This window comes from Rhopalosiphum padi, chromosome 2, assembly GCF_020882245.1.
Source record: "Rhopalosiphum padi isolate XX-2018 chromosome 2, ASM2088224v1, whole genome shotgun sequence".
NCBI classification, from domain to species: domain Eukaryota; kingdom Metazoa; phylum Arthropoda; class Insecta; order Hemiptera; family Aphididae; genus Rhopalosiphum; species Rhopalosiphum padi.
The window spans coordinates 26,080,845-26,102,191 of record NC_083598.1 but is presented as its reverse complement, the minus strand read 5'-3'; the positions used below and the strand labels follow the sequence as shown (position 1 = coordinate 26,102,191).

The 21,347-nt window shown below is 25.9% G+C and overlaps 1 protein-coding gene across 6 annotated transcripts in view; it reads left to right on the top strand.

Moving 5' to 3' along the window:
• The window catches only part of LOC132921388 (5-hydroxytryptamine receptor 1-like), a 213,156-nt gene that overhangs the window by 127,247 nt on the left and 64,562 nt on the right, over window positions 1–21,347 (top strand). For all 6 annotated transcript variants that reach the window (XM_060984393.1, XM_060984390.1, XM_060984391.1 and 3 more), the window contains one exon: window positions 19,950–20,454. In XM_060984393.1, coding sequence (XP_060840376.1) covers window positions 20,110–20,454 — 345 coding nt within the window. In that variant the 5' untranslated portion in view covers window positions 19,950–20,109. The remainder of the gene's footprint in view (window positions 1–19,949; window positions 20,455–21,347) is intronic.

Genomic DNA, 21,347 nt, shown 5'->3' with positions numbered 1-21,347 from the left:
GAAAATGTATTGACTTCATAATATTATTATAATATGCGAATAATATATGGTAAACGATTTGCCTAAAACTTATAATTTTACAATAATATTTATTACATAGCAGACTGAATCTGTTATATAAATATATATATATATCAGTAATTGTCTTATAAGTTATAGAATATATTTCCATAATTTTAACTTTTAAGATTCTATATAACCTTATTCAGAATATAATGCATAAAAATAATTATTTATCAAACTTAAATTCTTTATGCACAAAAAAAAAATATTTATGACATTATTTCCATGGCCGCGATTAAATACAATGATTCCAATCAAATGTTTAACAAAATTATCATTTATAGTATTAAATAATATTACGAAAGAAAAATTCAAAACATGATTTGTTTTTGTTTTTGTTTAAGGAAATTGTCTAACCTAATAACTTTCACTTTTTAGTAGGTGCATTATAACAATTACTTCTAATAGTATCATATTGTTATTTCAAGTGATAATATCATACAAAATACTTAAAAAGTTAAACTATTAATTTACATTTATATTAGCAACATACTGTGTACAATTATGAACTTTATTATTCTGAAGAGTTCTTAAATTTAAACAAAAACGACGAAAACAATGTGTATAACTTAATATTTTCTTCGTTGCACACGAAAAAGCAACGAATTATAAATAATAATAATATATAATATTATGTATATATTTTTGCGAGTTCTTGTAGAAAATAATATTCAAGATTTTACGTTCATTATTTAAAATTCGAAGTCATGATTCAATATTCAAACAATTGTATTTATAAAGTTCTATATCACGAACAAAATTGATATAAATAAAATTGAATCAAATGATTAAAAAAAATGTATCAACGCTGTTGCTATGGTAACCTAATTATATTATGCATCCGTTGTTAGGGACAACCTAGTTACTGTAACGTGAAATGAGTCGAAAAAAAATTGTACTCAGCCACAAAACATATGTATGTTAAAAGCTATTTCTAAGAAAAACATGGTGAGACTTCCGGAATACTATTTGATATAAGATTTTATGATTTTATGGAATCCGATTCTTTAACATATAAATTGTTGGCCCATGCTATAATGTATGCCTTTTTCTCAACATTGGCATTTAAATACATTTAGTTCAGTGGTTTTTTTAATGTAACTATGCAACATGAATCTTAAGTAGGCATTTAATAACTCAAATTCCCTTTATAATTTATAAAGAGAAATGCAGTTATATATTTATAGACATGGAGTGTCCCAAACAGAACACTTTTTTCAAATTAGCTAGAAAAACACTTTATTTTTCAAACAAATACAAAAAAATGATATGTACAGTTTCGGGATAATATTCAGTTTACTTATAAAAATAATATAATTCGATTGTTCTCCCCTAGCTTATTGTCTATTGACAGGTCGAAAGGTGGCCAAAAAAATCTACAATAAATACCTCTCAGTTCTCTCTAGCGAGTTCACAAAGACGCCTTAACCTAACCGGGGATTTTAAAATCAACAGTTGAACCAGTTTTTCGATTTTTTTATTAGCCAACGAATCAATGACACATATAGCAGCGTCCCGTCCGAGTGAGATAAGAAGTCATCGCACAGTCTCCGCACTACTTTCGTTAGATTGGTAAAAGGTCTTAATAAGAAACACATTGTTTCATTTGACATTCGGTCCCTGGTGCCACTTGACAAGAACTGATTGGTAATCAGTGATTACACAACAACAAACCGAAAAGATGGTAGATTAAACAAGTGATGAAAACAATATTGTAAACATAAAAACATTTTTTTGAAATTGAGCTTTTAACACTATTTTTTTTTTTTGTTATTTAACTATTTTTATTTCAATTTACAATTTACAATTTCATCCTAAACCATGAACATTTATTACGTGTTCTAAACTATATACTTATCAATCTATGTCGTTGTGTTTATTATCAATTTTCACTATCTTCTGACATTTTCTGACAATTATTTACTTAGTCTATTTTCGTATCGTTTTGAGATAACATTAATTTCATTTTGTCAAAACAACGAACATTTAATACATTGTTCAGAGAGTTGACTAAAGACCAACAAACAACGAAAACAAAAATACGTAAAAATAGTATTTTTAAAATACACGTCGTAAAGTGAACCTATTTTTAAGATATCTTAATACCACTCTAACGTCTGAACTGATACATGTTATTAGAGCGTTTTATAGGTTTGTATTGTCAACAAAAGCTGTCGTCACTAATTCACTATTGGATTGCTCGGAGTCTACCAGAAACGATTTTCTTCACTCAGACCTAACCGTAACGTGATAACGTAAACAATTGAAATAAAAATAAAATGAACATTAGAGAAAAAAACGATATAATAAATTGTCTAAGTAGGTCATGCAAAATGTGCTACGCTCCTTTAATACCAATATGGTAGTTCATGTTTTTATACGGAACCCGTTGGAATCGACTGCAATCGATCGAAACAACTATATAATAATAATAATAAGGAGAAAAAAACATTTATTTCAAGTTTTACAAAATTATTATTATCTACATCTCTGAAATATATTAAGTTAGAATATTATTGACACATGTACTGACTGGACGTCAAACTGACAAATCGATGTGTTAAAAAGCTATTAGTATAATAAGAGTAATCACGGTTATACGTTAAAATCTATGATTTTAAATAATAAATACTTCGAAAATATGAATTACAAAATACTACTTTTCATGTAATATTTTCGGTGAATATAATAACGTTAATGCAAAATATTATTAACAATAAATAAAACAGCGTTTTAAAAAAAGTATTTTTCCTTGGAATATTATTTATATCAGTTGTATAGAAGATATACATATTGAATTATTTTCTTTTTAATTTTTGCTAAAACTATAGAACAATACGTAATGAATGAATTTATATATATATGGATTTATGTCTACTTTTATCGCCATTTCATCGGAATTCAATTCAAAACAAAACATTATTTAAGAACATAACTGTATGGTTTATAAAAAAAATTGAATTTAATGGCTTTGTGCGTTGTCTTATCTTTTTTATTTTTTTGCTTTATGTTTGAAAGCCCGGGTAGTATGCTATCTATTGGTTGATTAAATCCCAAAGTTCGAAACCACCAACCGTTATAATAATGAAGAAACGAGGATTTAGTGTTTTGCATATTAAAAGTTTAATAAACGTCACGAATAACAATACAATATGTGATTCATCAATTTCCTGAATTCAAAAGCATTAAATTTAAATAGAAAATAAAATAATTTAAAGATTTTACACTTTTTACGTACCTATACAGACTGCAATACAACTATAAGGTTTAGTGATATAACTTTATTCACGTCATTTGATCACATTAGCATTAAAAGCTGTCACAAAGAATTGGCGTTCTTCCTAAAATACAATTGATAGTTTGGCATTGTAGCCAGACATTTCGACAGCACTCTCTGTAGAGATTCACAAATTATAGTAAAATATAGTTAAGTACAATTTGTGTAACCTCGACCTTTTTTCGTAGTTGTTTCACAATACACTCTAGTTGTAAAACAATTTGTTTTTCAATTTATTGATTTTAATTATAAAAATATCATTATTAAAATATTTTAGTTGAAAGTGTTTGAATTTTGACTAAATGTTGGTCCTTAAATGTGAAATTATGATTTCTCCTTCAACATTTTTTGTTATCTTGATAAATTTAATTTAATTTATAGACATTTTAAATCTCTCGGTTATTTTGTTCTTTTAATTTATGTCGATAGTACAATTTATTATTCAAAAAGTTTGATAATAAAAGATAATAATAATACGATTCCTCATCATGTATACTTTTAATAATATATCAAAAATTAAAAATACATATTATGTGAAATTATTTGATTTTTCATTGATTTTTACTTCAACAGTTTAAAGACTTTAATTCGAAAAAAATGTATAGTAGCCCATAAACACTTGAGACTTTCTGTTAAACTTCACATTTATTATTGTCTTCTATTAACAATTACATTTTAAAATATTTAACCTAATTTTAAGCCATTTATATCATGGACTTATTTACACTGTTTTACTGTATGAAATAAAAGAACACATACATTTATCACATTAATAATACATGATATAATATATACTTTCATTTAAAAAAAATAGTATGTATGCGATGTGTTTGCGAAAAATTAGCTTAACTTTACTGTCTTACTATAAAAGTAATATAAATATATTATAAGATACTCTCGGAAATAGAGACTGAGATACAGTAAATTCTTAGAATTGTTTTCGCATTCAATAATAATTTATCATTGAATTGAAATCGTATACATCCCCATCAAGTGAAGTTTATTTACTCAATTTTTTTGGATGCACTTGAAATACAGCAAAGTGAATTCCCCGTTAAAGAAAAAAAAATACTGTGAATAATTTTAAATGTTTAAAATGTTTTTGAAAGTTGGACAATAATATAAGTAATGTAATCTATGTATGTACTATGTATGTACTATGTATGTAATACTAGTTTAGTATCAGTGCAGAATGTTATGTTGAATATAATCCAAGTACATATATTAGAATATTATGTTAATTTATAACTTGGTAGGTATACTCATACATTTTATCTAGTTATATTTATGCCATTTATAGAAATGTTTGGATTAAAAAAAAAAATGTTATAATAAATTTAAATATACAATTATTATTCCTGTTATAACATTATATTAATAAAATAAGTATTACAAAATTAAATATTGTATTGAATTATTTTTCAATTATTTAAATAATAATTTATCTTTAATTTAATTCACCAGGTTATTTACATTTTAGGCTATTCAAATATAGTATAAAAGAAATGTATTTTATCCGTACAAGTTAAATTATATAAATCGTTTGTTACTTATTTTATATACACAATCATCTCCAAAAGTCATAACCATAAAATTCAAAATATTTATCCATAACTAATCCAAGAAAATTGGTTCTTTTAAATGATATTATTAAATCATCGATAATAATATAAGAATCGTAAATTTAATTACTCACGAACTAAGTCTATATTATATATATAAAAGTTTTACGCCTAATACAATTTTCAGCAATACACGGAAACTATAACGTTTTATTTCAACGCTTGTTCCGAATATTATCTTTTACTCATTTTATCCTACAAACCAATTATATCTGCCGTGTTTCATCTCACGCTTAAGTGTTTGTAGTTTCACACATAGTTTGTTGTCAACAATTAAGTTCAGGAACCGATTGTAGTAGATACACTTCGTTCAATTATTTACCCTCAAAACATCATCTTCTATCGTTTTATTAGAATGGTGAGGGGTAAGGACAGCATGCGAAATCAAACGCGTGGCTATTGAGTTACATTGTACAATTTATACATGAAATATAATTAGTCTCATGCGGTGGATATAGAACTAGAAACTAAATTATCTATTAGTCTATACATCCAACGCGGCAACGTTACTGATAGGTATTTATGGGGAATTCCCTATTAGTTATCGAACTCGAGATGGATTGTATAACGAAGTATGACTTATATTCCGAAAATGTGTAGTTGCCAAATGTATTTGTAAATATTATTATTGGTCATTTTTATTTTTTATGATGAAATTATGATTTAAAATTTTAGAATTAAGTATCTATACCTACGAATATTTATTCATTTAATTTAACTAAATGGAACATGTTTCAATACATCAATTACATCGAACTTTTTAAATTATTAAATTAATTTTTATTAATAATATAAAAATTATACTATATTATATAACTCGGATTATATAATAGCAATCGAACTTATAATACAATTATAATATAGTATATACGTCTACTGAACACATTGATACTGACATAATACTATTTAATCAATTGATTTTAATTTAAGAATTTTCATCAAATTATATTATGAATAAGACTGTTGAATATAATATAGATATGAGCGAAATAAAAATAATCTCGGGAAAAAAATATAGGCAATCAAATGCATGCAAAAACGTATACAAACTTTAATTGAAATAGTTATTGTCCTTATTTTTTATTTAATTAATATCTTATTCATAACTGATTAAAACTACCTTTACTCCACTTTGTAACCGTTTTAATTGGCGCTTATCTAAGTATATTAAATATGATTTGTGTGATTTATATGTTTTTTTATTGAGTTAAATGTAAGGAAAAGTATAAATATTTAAAATAATAAATAAATCACTTAACAATCAAATTTTAAACACTAATTTTTAGTATTCGAGAATACTCTTTCAAAAACAATTTAATAATTAATGTTCTTTTGGAATTTAGTGCATATTTATATACTGGGATTAAATTATTTTAATATAATAACAGTTCTAAAAATAAAATTGCTATCGTATAAAATATATATTTTTCAATAGGTATTGTATAAACTTTATTTAATTTATTTTGTGGTAACAATACATTTTATGAATTTAGTTATTATAAATACCTACCCATTAACTTTCTAATTTCTAAATATTTCATTATTACTTGGTCAAAATAAAATTAAAAAATAATATTACAATGAAGTGTGAAAAAATGTATAAGATGTATAAAATGAATAAACATTACAAAAAAGAAGAAATAGGGAATAAATACAACTTACTTAGTTACCTCTTGGTTTTTGGAATATAATAAGAACATCGGTATGAGCGAATATTGGTTTACTCCATTAAGTGTTTACAAAGAACTAAAACCTATATAGATGTTTTTATCTTTTTTTCAGAAATGGTAAAAAACGTTTAAAGGTTGATCGTTTTTTTTTTTTTATGCCCGTAAAGTATACTTTTATTGAGCGTCACTCAGGCAATATTTCAATCTAAATATTTTATTCCTCAAACATAAACGGCTTTTATCTTCTCAAAATGATTTTCTATAGTTAAGATTTTAATTTAATTTATTCATAATAATGAATAATAATAATTGTTATTTCTTATCATTTTATCTATAATAGGTATACTATACTGATATCTTCGGAATGGCCATTCATCTTCATAATTAATTAGATAAACATTTCCGTTCAATATTGTCGTCAGCTGACTCCTTATAGTTCTAACAATGCTTGTATCTATATTAGTGGAGAAATTGTTATGAATAAAAATACAATAACATCAAAAACAAAATTTTTTTAACGTTAAAATGTATTTTAAGAAATGGTAAATAATTAATAAATATGGTTTTATTATAAATATTATAATATTAAAGTTAAAATTTTTATCATTAATAACTTATACTTGAACAGTTTGAGAAATTAAAAACTTGTAATTTTTTTTTTTTAATACTAATTGAATAAGATAAAAGCGTGTTTTAATAAAAAAAAATACTAAGTGTTTAATCATACTCACATTATTATTTTTTTACTTGAATAAATAACCATTTATGATGATAAAGAAAAAATTTCTTTTCTTTTTCTATGTTGGCATTATATTCCAGAACTTATTAAAGTAAATATATTGTCAACAATAATAAGTTTATAACACGAGTTTAATATACATTAATGTACTTACGTATTTAAATTTTAACTATTAAAAACAATTTGTTTGCGAAACTCATATTTAAAATAATTTTTGAGTACAATTTTGTGAATCCGATCTATAAAATAGGTAGAAGTAAATACGTACGTTTTTACTTATGCGGCTCGTGGTCGGAGTTGTTACCAACATAAAAACTAAAGGGGTGGATAATGACTTTTCTACCGTACAGCCGCCAGCATTCGGCGGGTTAAATGTTTTCGGTTTATATTTGCCAAATGATATTAGTCATTTCGTTCTGAAGCGCCGGCAGCGTTGAAAAGTGAAGCGTATGATGCGACGGAATTCCTTTATTCTTACCGGAAACTTTTCGTTTCTCTACTTCATTCGTCACTCTTTCTCCAGCCCTATCTTTTTATCTTATGATTTATTTTTGTAACGCTTAACCTCCTTTCCATCAGACATTACAAGAAATAAATGGATAACAATTTTCCATTATCTTACCTAACTTATTATTTGAATGTAGTTCGCCCCGACTTAAGTTTGCCGAATTTCACACATTTTCAAAAACAATATCTCCGTAATATTTTATTTTAACTAAAGTCAATATCAGAGCCATGCGTACAGTCCCAACATTAAATTATTTAATAGTCGTATATTAATTATAATATACGCAATGCTTATCCCGATTTCTGCAATAATATTATATTTAAGTATCTGTAACTGATATAATTTTGTTGGTTTAATTGATAAACATACTAAATAGAATTTTCAAAAATTGTGCATTGGAAATTCATAAAAAATTAAAAATGTTTAAAGGCTAAACATAATATATTAGAAGATGTTATTTTAAATTGTATAGAAATACAATTTATTTTTCATGGTAAATTTAAAATAGTAAAGTTTAGCATTTTAAGTGTACTCAAAATACTATAGTAAAATTATTTTTTTTGACTTCTCTAAATGTATAAACCATTTACTTATATTTAACAAAGTTTAAACCTGTATCACTTTATGTTATTAGTTCCAATTTTCAACACTGATTTTAAATTTTTGCCCGACAAGAAAGAGCTATATTTTGAATTGATATATTTTATCGAAGAAACTATTTTATTTCATAATACATATTTATTAAGTTAGTTTATGATACAAAAATACTTTTTATGAAAATTAAACATATGATTATATCATTAGAATAAGTGATTAAATAATCCAATAATAATATCACATTAAAAAAAATATATGTTTTGAATCAATTTTCCTTTTCTTCAACTTCCTGCAGTGGGAATCTTTTTTTCTACATTGTATAACACCCAAGGTGGTACTGATCTTACAATAATTTCACCCCTAGGTGCCATCGTGTAAGGAACATAATTATTAGATAACGTAACTGTACAACATTTACACGTTAAAATAAAATATATTTACAAACAAAAAGGCGAGGGCCTCTAACGGCTCTAACCATTTAACTTTTGATTTCAGTACACTAAATTTTAACTTAACTAGGTTTATATTCTTGAGCAGTTTGTTCTTTTCTCTTTTCTTTTTCTTTTTACTCAAGATAGCGTGGATAAAATCGTTGATTATGGATCATTTTATTTTTGAGAACAGCCTCGTTTGAAGTAAATTGTCCGGTTCCGGTTTAGTCACCAACGTTTTTTCAAGATAATCTTTTCGCACGTACACCTGTCACTCTGCACGGATAACAGTGTCACCGAGCCTAAAATCAAAAAATGGGTTCCGCTCATATGACCTACAGTTCGAGGCCGCCGTACCGAGTTAGCAAACTGACTCTCAGTAATAGCTAGGGTCTCAAGACTATTTTGTCAAACTTTTGATAACAGAAGAATATCTTTAGGGTTTAAAATTATAAATACGTTTACTATGAATTCCAATAGCAATTCTATCAATCCTATATAATTGTGTTATAAAATGTGTGTTCGCCCATTATGATGTACATGCGTCACGTACGAAAGAGTTTGAGATATTATTCATGTTTTAAAATTATTCATCTTCTTTTGTGGAGCATTTACAACTTATATGAGAGCCATATTCTGCTCGTATCATATAATTTGATGGCCTCCGTAATAATATACAATATAAACAGTTTTTTACGTACCTGGTCTTGAAGTAAAACGATGTTAATATTATGTTTAACTAATCCTTAGAAAATCAGATCTCGAAAATCTTCAACTTAAGCTTTGGCTAAGGTTAGTTTATCAATGAACGAAATAAAACGAAATAAATAATTCACAAATAGTAGTGACGACTATAATATATAATAACAAAAATATAAAATGTACGAGGCTTAAAGTTATATACAGATATAAAATAATATTTATTAATATTTAATTTTTATTCTTATCGATTATAGTCATATGATATAATATACAAAAATATCTTATAAATATTCGGTGCCTCAAAACCATTTGAGTATATATTATTATTGCTCTTAGTATTATAAAATTGTCTCGATATTTTAATAAAATATAAACGTGACACGTTTAATATTTAAATGGAATTCTGTTGATAAACAAAACAAAAAAGTTTTGAGATTATTTATGTTATTTTTGTCATGATAACTTTATGTGTGAAACGTAAAATAAACTATATATTGTTATCCACTATCCGTGAACCTAATATTATTTTATTTTTTTTTACTGAATTCTTGAATTTTGTAACATATTATAAAAAATATAATATGAACCCAAATATGAATTCAGTATAAAAAAAAAACTGTCGAAGTCATCAATATATTTCATTGTCTTTTTGTTTTTGCAACATATGTAGGTACTGAAATTTGAACATTGAACGGTTTTCAGATTCTAAGTGAAGAGATTAATATACTATACAATATATACAAGGTGTTCAGTAAGTTTGGAAACTGTCATCTAACTAATTGGGACTGATAAATGATAATAGTATAATATAATTTATGAGGTTATTAAATATTTTAAATTATAAATGTACATCAATATTATTTGTTATTGCTCCATGCAGATATTAAAATACGCATACTGTAACTAACATTTTTCAAACTTATTGAACACCTGGTATTTAATAATAATATTATATCGATTATATTTTTGTTTAATAATGAAGTATATATATTTTTTTATTGTCATTATTTTTTTTTGGAGCAGTCTTGGGAAATTCTTTAACCTAAAACTTTGTTATTGATTGCTAGTACAGCTCCTGTAACTAGTTAATACTTTGAGAGGTGGTAAATTTAAAAATTACAACCTAGTGGCTAGTATTTTTCAAAACAAAGGGAAATTGAAAATTTTACGTATAATATAACCATTATTTAACGAACCCAATATTTTGTTTTTGTTTTATTGTAGGTAATTCAAAAACGTATAACCGTAGTTACGGCTTTTTTAGGTAAATTTTTATTTTCAAGACATGAAAAAATTTTGTTTCCTCTTTTTGTGCTATTTATACAAATTTACAAATTTTATTTTAATATATTTTTTTATATTTACCTTTGTTTTTAAGTAAAACAACTTGTAAAAAATATAATACAAAAAGGTTCATAAGTTTTAAAAATCTAAGATACGATATACTTGTATTATGCAATATAGGTGCAAAATTTATTCTAATTTTAAAGTTAGTAGTATTATTTGTTTTTATTCAAATTATGTGTTTAATTAATTTAATTTAAAAATATAACACTTGAAAATGTATTACAATATTCTTCATATATATATATTTTTTTTTTTACTATAAATTAAAAAAAAAAAAAGACTATAAGAGATAAGACTGCATACATCGATTTATGAGTAATAATATTGACAACATTTGATATTCAAACGTATAATGATTTGAATTTGTTTTTTTAATTTAGCTTAGTAAATTTGTTGAACCTTCTATATTGCTAATACAATATACATATACCTTATAGTGATATAGATATATTATATAATATCATTAAAATATAGCTCAGCTCAAAATGTTTTTTTATCGTATTCAATGATTTATCATTTAACACATCATTTAAAATGATCTACTGAATAACGCGATTAACTCAACTCTTACTATTCAGAAGAGTGACTTCCCTGGTTATTTTTCACGGCTAATTAACGTTACCCGTTAAACTACATATTATATGTAAACCAGTAGTTGCATAAAAATAAAAATATAATGAACGTGTCAGAAGCGATAGGGACGCGAGAAAAGCTTTATCGTTTGAATAAAAACGACCCTTGTAAAAATCAACTCCATTGGCGTTGACTATTATTTGACTCAACAATTGGCGAACAACTACCACATGCCATCGTGAGGATGTTATGGTGCAGGTACGATAACGATGCACCGCCGAATGAAATGCGCGAGTACGTACCTACCTATATTTTATGTGGTTTCCAACCAAAGTCATCGATAGTAATAAATCATCAAAGTATATATGTGCATAAAAATTTTTGTGTCGGGTAATATGTCCGCCGTAGATGATTAATTCTAGAAATGGTGGGTGTTCGAGGGTGTGCTACACAAATTTTGTGCAGGTAATGATGACGAAGTGTGGATTTATTGGTTTTGGATAAAAAAAAAAAAAAACAGTTTATAGTTTATATTGAATCATGGTCGCTATATCATTAATAAATATATATATATATATATATATTACGTTAATTGTTTTTGTAGAGACGCGATAGCATTAAGGCGACGCGTTTAGTTTCGAAAAAAACGTAAGCTCGTGATGAAAACGACAACGATATAATTTCGCTTGAGTGCGACAAGAACTTGGTTTTGGACGATGGTTTTCAATTAACTGTAGATTCTGTAACCATCGCAATACAATGATAGAGATAATTCGTAAATTTCAATTGACCAATCGGATCTCACTGTAATTTTTATGTGTGTAAAAAAAAAAGAAATAACTATTATTAAAATGTATAAAAAGATAAAAAATTAATTTTTTAAACATTTAATGTTATATACCCTACGTATATGAAGTCTTGTGGTGGTATAAACTTCTTGTTTTAAAATGATAATCAATGAGATGGTAACAGGAAAATCTTGAACAGTTGATTTGTTGTACATAGTTTCTATGATTCTAAATTGAAATTTAAAAGACTAATTTCTGAGAAATTAAAATATCATAAAAAATAAAATATACGAACATAATATTATTTAATATTTAGTCTAGTACAAATATTTATAGGAATAACACATTATTCAGAAAACATTTTCATGTCATAAAATTCTGAATTTTAATACTAACAATTAAACCTAATAAATCTAATTATCGAGAATAGTAGTTATTGTAAATAATACATTTTAGTAATTAGGAATTCTTTATTTATACATATGTCAATTGTCAATTACAATTTTTAAGAAGTCATATTTTCTATATATAAAGTATTTTATTTTTATTTATTTTTTTAAATCACATGACCATTTGTTTTAATTATTTAATCATTTAATTTTAAACATAACCTCGATTATTATTATTACATCAGTTATTGGACAAATCAGCGCACAACCGTCGTTTGACAATTACAAATGCACAAGGCATTTTTCACGCATAATTTATAAAATATATTCAATATATATTTTGTTTTAATTTCTATTGACGATATTTCAACGAATTATTATGTTTATTGTTTTAGATTATACTAAGAAAACCATTAGCAATTTATTTATAGCTCAATTTAAAAATCTGTTGGGAAATCAATTCATTTTATTGTTATTGATGTATGAAATTTGTGTTTATTATCATTGAGGAAAATGTCATAAAGAACTAATCGAAATGAATTAAATCAGTTCTTAATTGTTACGTTTATAACCATGAAGAATTGATTTCAAAATTATAATTACATTACCATTGAATTATTTATGATAAAAAAAAACGGACAAATATTATCCATATTGATAAAATATTGCAGATATATTTTGATAATTATTATTGATTCGATACAAATGAGTAGTAGAAATTTGTTTTTTTTTTTATTTTAAATAAATTAATATTAAAAATATTTCCCATATGGTTAAATTCAGGAGAATTACAGTAATGCAATTGCGGGTTATAAATATTTAATATACCATCTAAATTTAAATTTACCAGTGACTACTTATCTAGTTAAATTTCACCTTTTGTAAAATACCTTATAAATTGGTTATAAAAATTGATGTCAAAAACTCTGAAACATCAACATTTGGTTTATATTACAAGAAAAATCTTTTAATTAATAATTCTTTTAGAAAAATATATTTAAAAAAGTATACGTATATACATATAAAGTTAAATAAAATTAAGTCCGGTTCTCTAGTTAATATTTATTTTTAAATTATTTTTCACCATTAAAATATCTATTTATAAATTTGTATAAAAATTAATGTTATCATTTATTACGATATAATTTCAATTAAAATTATTACAATAGCGTATATTTTTTAATAATAATATTGTACTTCGGCATAATGTTATGTATTTATATCATATAAAAAGTAACACGGCGCTTTGAATAGGCAATATGGGTACTTTTGAGAACGCAGCAACAACTTATATTTTATGTCTATTTGTGTAGAATCGTAATAATAATTTAAGATAAATAATAATATTTTGATCATAACTTTTGCTGTTAAAATATTTATTTAAAAATTACTTAAAGTTAAAAGAATTTTAAATAAGTAAAAACAAATACAATGCCAAATAGAAGTTTTTTGTTAAAAGATCAAGAATTCAAAAAAAAAAATTTTAGAAGGATTTTTTACTTTTTACTCCAATTTATGCTATGTATATAGTTATCATATTTATAACATTAAAGTTTTTTTAAGGTTAAAAATTCAGAGGTATATTCGTAAATGAATAAACTATGCTTCAGGCGCATCAAGTTTATATAAATATGTATATAACATTTACCTGTTAAATGTTTAATTATACACCTCTTGAATACTTTTATAAAAGTAGGTCTATAATTTATTTTTTCTATTTTTACGGCCTATTCCTAAATCGGTTTACAGAAAACCATTAACAAATGTATAAATACAGTATACACTTCATGATATAGTAGTAAAAGTTATTACGCAACGCAACAAGAAACATTTAAAATATAAATTTACTCAATTTTAACAACAGTAAAAAAATATATATACATAGTATAAACATCGGTAAAATGTACTAACCTTCTATTTCAAATGTTATATTGTCGATTATGTGAAAACAATAATAATATTTATTTCCTTATTTAATTGTGCATCGTACGATTTTATTAATAAAATTAAACATGTTTTATAATATAATTCATAATCGTCAAAATATTAACTTATCTAAATCTGACTGTTTTATAAGCAATTGATGTAACATAGATGTCAATTTTAAAAACTATTTAAATAATAACAGTTGCGGTTCATATGATATATCTAATCGTACTTTAAATATATAATTAATAAAACATCGTATCATTATGATTTAGGTATAGACACTTTAATTAAAAAAATAATATTATGTTTGCATTTATAACAAAACAATATTAACTTTAAAATATAGTTTAATACAGTCATTTCATAAATAAAATTATTGAAAAATATTCTTCATGTATATTTATAGCAGTTTATATTCAAATATATACATTTTTTGTAAATTGACGACAACGTGGTTTAATTTAAAAAACGAAGAATAGTTTTATTTTTTATGTTTCATGTACGAGTGTTTTAATGTCACGTAGAATTGTTTTGAGATCTATATTTTAATGTTTATAATATCTGATTTATAAAAACTATTCGATTTTTACTTAAATTTATTATTACAGTAATCTTATATTTTTCAGAATGCATTTTCGATTTTAAAATATAAAAACTAATTTATCAAATATCAGTTAAATTTGATAATAAATCACTTAAATTATTTTCTAAATAACTACATTTAAATATATAAAAAAAATATTCAATTAATATTTTTATTCAAGTAAATCAAAATATATAAATTAATTTGAAATTAAATAAATTAAAAATAGAATGATTATAATTAATAATACTTATCACTTTATAAAAATATGGAATTAATTTTCTAGCTAATACAATAAAAATATATTGTTTTATTCGGATAAACTAAATAAATAATATACGTTTATAAAACATTATTTCGAACTTGCATTACTAATTTTATATTTTTTTTTTTTTTTTTTGAATGCTTTACTGTATTGTGAAATAAATATTTATAATATGCTTGTGGTGTATAATGACATTTCTTAGCTTTTTTTAGCACAGTATAAATCGTTTTCTGTTTAATATATTTGTTATGGTACATTGCATATTATCTTAAAACTTCGACTTGGTAAGGTCATACGTTACAAAATCAAATTATTTCTACCATCAAAGAAATTGTTTGGTTTTCTTTTGAAAGTACGGACATAGAAGTTTTTAGTACGCGAAATAACTATAGTACCTCATTCATTGATTTTAAAATTGTAATTAACCCAAATATTTTGTTCGTTGTCAATGTACTCAGAGATTGATTTAGTAATTATAATATGTTTTATTGTATAATGTAAGACATATATATGCTCCAGAAGAGTTTTTGTTATCTAAGTTCATACTATGATTTCAAACTCGTTAACCCATATTATCCGATTTAATGAGTTCTTAGATTTGTGTCACACTATTGAAAGTTTAGGTAGATATTTATTTATGATATAAATTATGTTTTAACTAAAATACTAGACAGACTCTTGGAATATTTTAAATTAATTGGTATAACCTTTAGTCTAGTGTCAGGTAAAGATCTATTTTTGAATGTTTTTACCAAAGAAGCATAATTTATTTTATATACTTACAAATTATTTAATATTCAGATCATCCGATAAAAGATAGCTAACAAGATTTATTTTTTCGTGTCCTTTATTTTTATAATACATGCACATAATACTATTGATGAATATACAATACTTTTAAAATATGCAATTTTGTAAAAATCAGTAAATATATTATGTACCTTTTAATTTTATAAAAAAACGTTTATTTAATCTAATACCTAATAGCGTTAAAGTTTGAATTAAATGTTAAAGTTATTAGTTTTACAAAGACTTATTACTATTGTAGTACTGTGTACCAGGCAGTTTAAAAAATATTTTAATAAATGTATACAGAATTTTACAAATTATGTATTTTACCAATAAATTAAATTAAATTACTATAATTTTGTTTTTTTTTTTACTTAGAAAAAAATAATATTTCTACTGTTCTATATACCTTATTCAATTAGTACGTAAAAAAAAGATTATTTTATACAGTGTTTATATAATTAATCATAATATACATATAAAATAATTTAAACATTTAAAACAATTGTAACTATATTTAACGTAATAAAAATTCCCGTATAATTACTCTTAAGCCTTTGTAGAAATATAACGTATAAAACCTTTAACTTAAATTGTATAATATATATATTTTTTTTATAAGTAAATTTAAAGGATCTTGCCAAAATGGCATATGAGGCTTTTAACCATGACAAGACAAATACTTACTATGGCAGTGTGTAATTGAGTTGTATTTCTTTATATATTTTACGTAAAATCTACCACCTACTCGAAGACTTATCTCTAACTGTAAGATGCCATTGATAGTGTGTTTAGTTGTTTAATAGAAAAAAACCAAATGCTAAATATTTTTACATACAACTTTATTTAAAGGAGCATCACTTCTTCCAGCAGGATAACATTATATGGCTTACATTTATTTTAAGATATATTTTTATTATATTTATAAAAAAAAAAAAATTTCCCTCTATTCTTATAATAGCACAATAGGTAAATTAGATAAATAATGAAAATATTTATATACGAAGAATTGAAGAAGAGGGCAATTCATTAGTATAGTACCTATGCATTTTTAGATATTATTGATATTATTAAATACATTTACTAACAACTTACCGTGCAAAATAATAAACGTAATGTAATTTCAATTAACTAAAAGATGCGATTAATGTTGATCTTATATTAATCTTAATTAATGTATTTTTATCAAAGTCACCCTTCATTATTTATTCCTTTAGATTTTAGTTTGGATATTATAAAAATCTGTTTTAATAAAATATCTTAATTAACCGATTCAGGTGGTATTAGTGACAGGTTTAACGTGATTTTTCGTAATATTAAAAGAACACACATAATAATGCTTCATTTTTTAGACATTATATAGAATTCAGGAAGTTGTGTTTAAACACTAAAACCTTCAGTCGATTTCGCGTGACTTTTTTTTTTTTAGTAAAAAAATGTTGATTTATGTATCATTTCGACTTATTGTACAAAGTAATGTATAGGTTGTTGAATATTTTAATAAAATTAAAATAAAAATATTTAAAAAAAAGAAAATTATTGTCTTGCCATTTTGTGGCTGTAATAAACATTGTATCTGATGTTTGTTTTTAAATATTATTATATCTTACGAACGGAACTTATTACCTAATATAATTTCAAAAAACATAAATAATAATAGATTTTATTTAATTGAGTTATGATAAACAAATATTTTGTTAATTTAAATATATTATGTACTTAGATTTTTGAGCCATCTACGTAATCTGTACTTGATATATTATATGAATATAATATAATATATTGTCATGTATATTCTTAATGCGTGATATACAATATATATGTTACGGGTAATGTTAACCATTTGGATAATGTCGACATTATCCGGCTAAAGTCGACATTAGCCAACTGTTATCATTACCCGCCATGAATATTATTAAATGTTGGCTAATGTTAACATTAACCGGAAAATATGATATTAGCTTTTGAATAATGTCTTAACAACCATAAAAATATAACATACATGAGATAAAATCATTGTAAATCATTAAAAATATTAAATATATTTAACATACAATAAATTAGTAATTACCATAAAATACATAATATTATTAATATGAGTTTATTTTCTATTTTTAATAATCTAACCTACTAATGATACAATATTGAATTTCATTTTATAATATAAATTATTTCTTAAAATATTATTTTATGTACCTTTAGAATTAAAATGCTAATGTTTTAACCTTTGTGTTGACGTATGTTTATTGTTTTATTGCAAATGCTATATACTTGTAGCACGACGGTGCATATAAAAGAAGGTTTTGTTCATTATAATATTGGACACCCGCTCCTTGTACGATAGTTTAATATATATTACACTCTGGGTTTTCTTAGCTTGCCATCCTAGGCCAACCGCCCTACGTAGGATCGTGGTGGTACAAATATTAAACCCAAAAATCGATATATTGTTCACTTAATCGGTAAGATAACTGACTAACTCGGTTACAAGGTCAAGATAAGATATTATACTCTGGATGTCCGATGCTTTATTATTGTATAGAATGCTAATAAAAACTCTATAGTCTAATTAATATACAACTTTTAACATTATCCAATATTAACTGGTTAAGGTTAACACTATGTTGACATTAGCCGGATAATGTCGACATTATCCAAATGTTAACATTACCCGTAACATATATACACAAATTTACTGTTAGCTTAGATAATAATAGTATGTATACCATACAGTATACATCATTCAGCTCTAATAATATACGAGTGTTAAATACATTTTAAAACGGTTATTACTGATAAACGATAATATGATATAAATAATTAGGTTATTAAACATTTTACTTTATAAATGTACAACAGTGTTATTTGTTATTGATCCGCGTAGACATACTAAAATATGCTTACAGTCATCAAGAACTAATAACTAACAGATATTTATCTGATTACATTGTATTTATATCCAAACAAAAGAATAATAATATGTTTCTTAAAAATGTAACCTATAAATTGAATGTATCTTCGCCGTTTGGTTCTTAATTTTGAAGTTTTCTCATCTCTGTAAATCTAAATCAATACGAAATTCCGAGGCGTGATTGTACATTATTCTATAAGATAACCGTTTTTCAGTCGAATCACTACTATACGTAGTGTTTGTTTAAAATAATACTTGATAATAAAAATTATTGACTTTGAGATTTTTAATATTTAATATATAAATATATATCCGTAAATAGTATCCTTATGACTATTTCCTGTAGATCGGTTTCTACACTGTTTAAGTATTTAAATTCGTCTATACGCACCAAGTAAAACTTATCGACACACTCTCGATGTCGCTGCAAGCTCTGCTGTAGTGTGCGTTTATTAGGTAAATGTTATATAGTACAGCGGTAATGTTGACTTATCCCAAATCTGCACCGATGCAACGGCATGACATTAATAATATATATCCCTATTATTGACATTATTACTCATTAACGGTGCGACTTTAGTGATCCTCAGTCGTCACGCGGACGTAAGACAGTGTCGTACTACTATATAGTGTGCAGGTCCCCCGATCAGGACGAAATCAAAAAAGCAACAATCAAAGATTTTTGAGTCTTGTCCATTCGCAGTTCACGAATAATTCCTCCGCAAACATGTCGCCACTAACGCGTGTAATATACGGTTGATTGCAGGTCAGGGCGCACTGTCATTTGGAGGCGGTGCCGGGTGAATATACTATCATCATCATGCAGCCGGCGTGACGGACGGCAATGCGGCGATGACGGCGACCGCCAGCGTGACCTGAGTGGCCGGCCGGTTATGCTCGGGTCGGCGTACCCGGATGTCGTTTAAATGGACGGCGTCAACGTCACGGCCGCAGTGTACGAGCACAACGAGACAGTGGTGTCGTGGCCGAAGAACGCGACCACCGCCGCCGGGCCGCCGTCAACGTACACGGCGCTGGAAGCGTTCACCATCGGCTCCGTGCTGTTCCTGGTCATCGTGGTGACGATCGTCGGCAACGTGCTCGTCTGCATCGCCGTGTGTCTGGTCCGCAAGCTCCGGCGCCCGTGCAACTACCTGCTCGTGTCGCTGGCCGTGTCCGACCTGTGCGTGGCCCTGCTCGTCATGCCCATGGCCCTGCTCTACCTGGTCCTCGGCAAATGGCCGTTCGGCACGTTCATGTGCGACCTATGGGTACGTGCGCGACTGTATTGTGATGGCAGTGATATATCACTCCCGTCAAGCGGGCGGCGGTCGTTTGAGCGAGTGATACACGGCGTGTTATAGGCTTTCACGCGCGCATCGTTCGATTTTTTTTTTTTAATAATTCGTCACTGCGCGTCACTCGATTACGGCATATTATTACCACTACCCCTAACCATATACCGTTATGAAGTTTTCAAAGTCGAAGTCCATCGCGAATTCGCCTATAAACCTACTTTTTCGCTCAAAAGGTGGTTTTTTTTCAATATTATGCACTCGCTCAAACGATCTACTCCCGTTATAATAATATTGCGGTAATAAATCGTATGAACACATTAGGCGAAAAGTAGTTATCACTAAACACTGCGGTATCGTTTAATCGTTAAATGTATTTGTTTTTATTTCTTACGAAGGAAATTATACATTTTACTCTTTTTTAAACGATAAAATACGTTTTTAATTTATTATTTTTCGGAGCAGAACATTTTTTTTCCAGGATTTTGATGCATAACAACCGAACATTTTAAACGTAATAACATAGTATAATCATTCGTAAACTTTAAATTTGGATGTAATACTCAAAATAGTGTTGGCCATTAATGAATAGAGCACCGGTCCTTGACGAAATTAGTACAGTTGAAAGTACATACTAATAATTTAAAATTCTAATAATAAACGACGTTTTCTGTCAGACATAAAGTCAAACGTTTGGTAATAAAATAAAAAACTAAGCAATTATTTGTGGGGAAGAGGGCAAACGCTAAGTATAAACTGGTTGGCAATTATGTGAACAGTAGGTACTTATAACATAGTACATTCACAATGGCAATATATAATGATATGCCTTACTCGCTGTGATGCCATTTAACTTTGAAATTAAACAG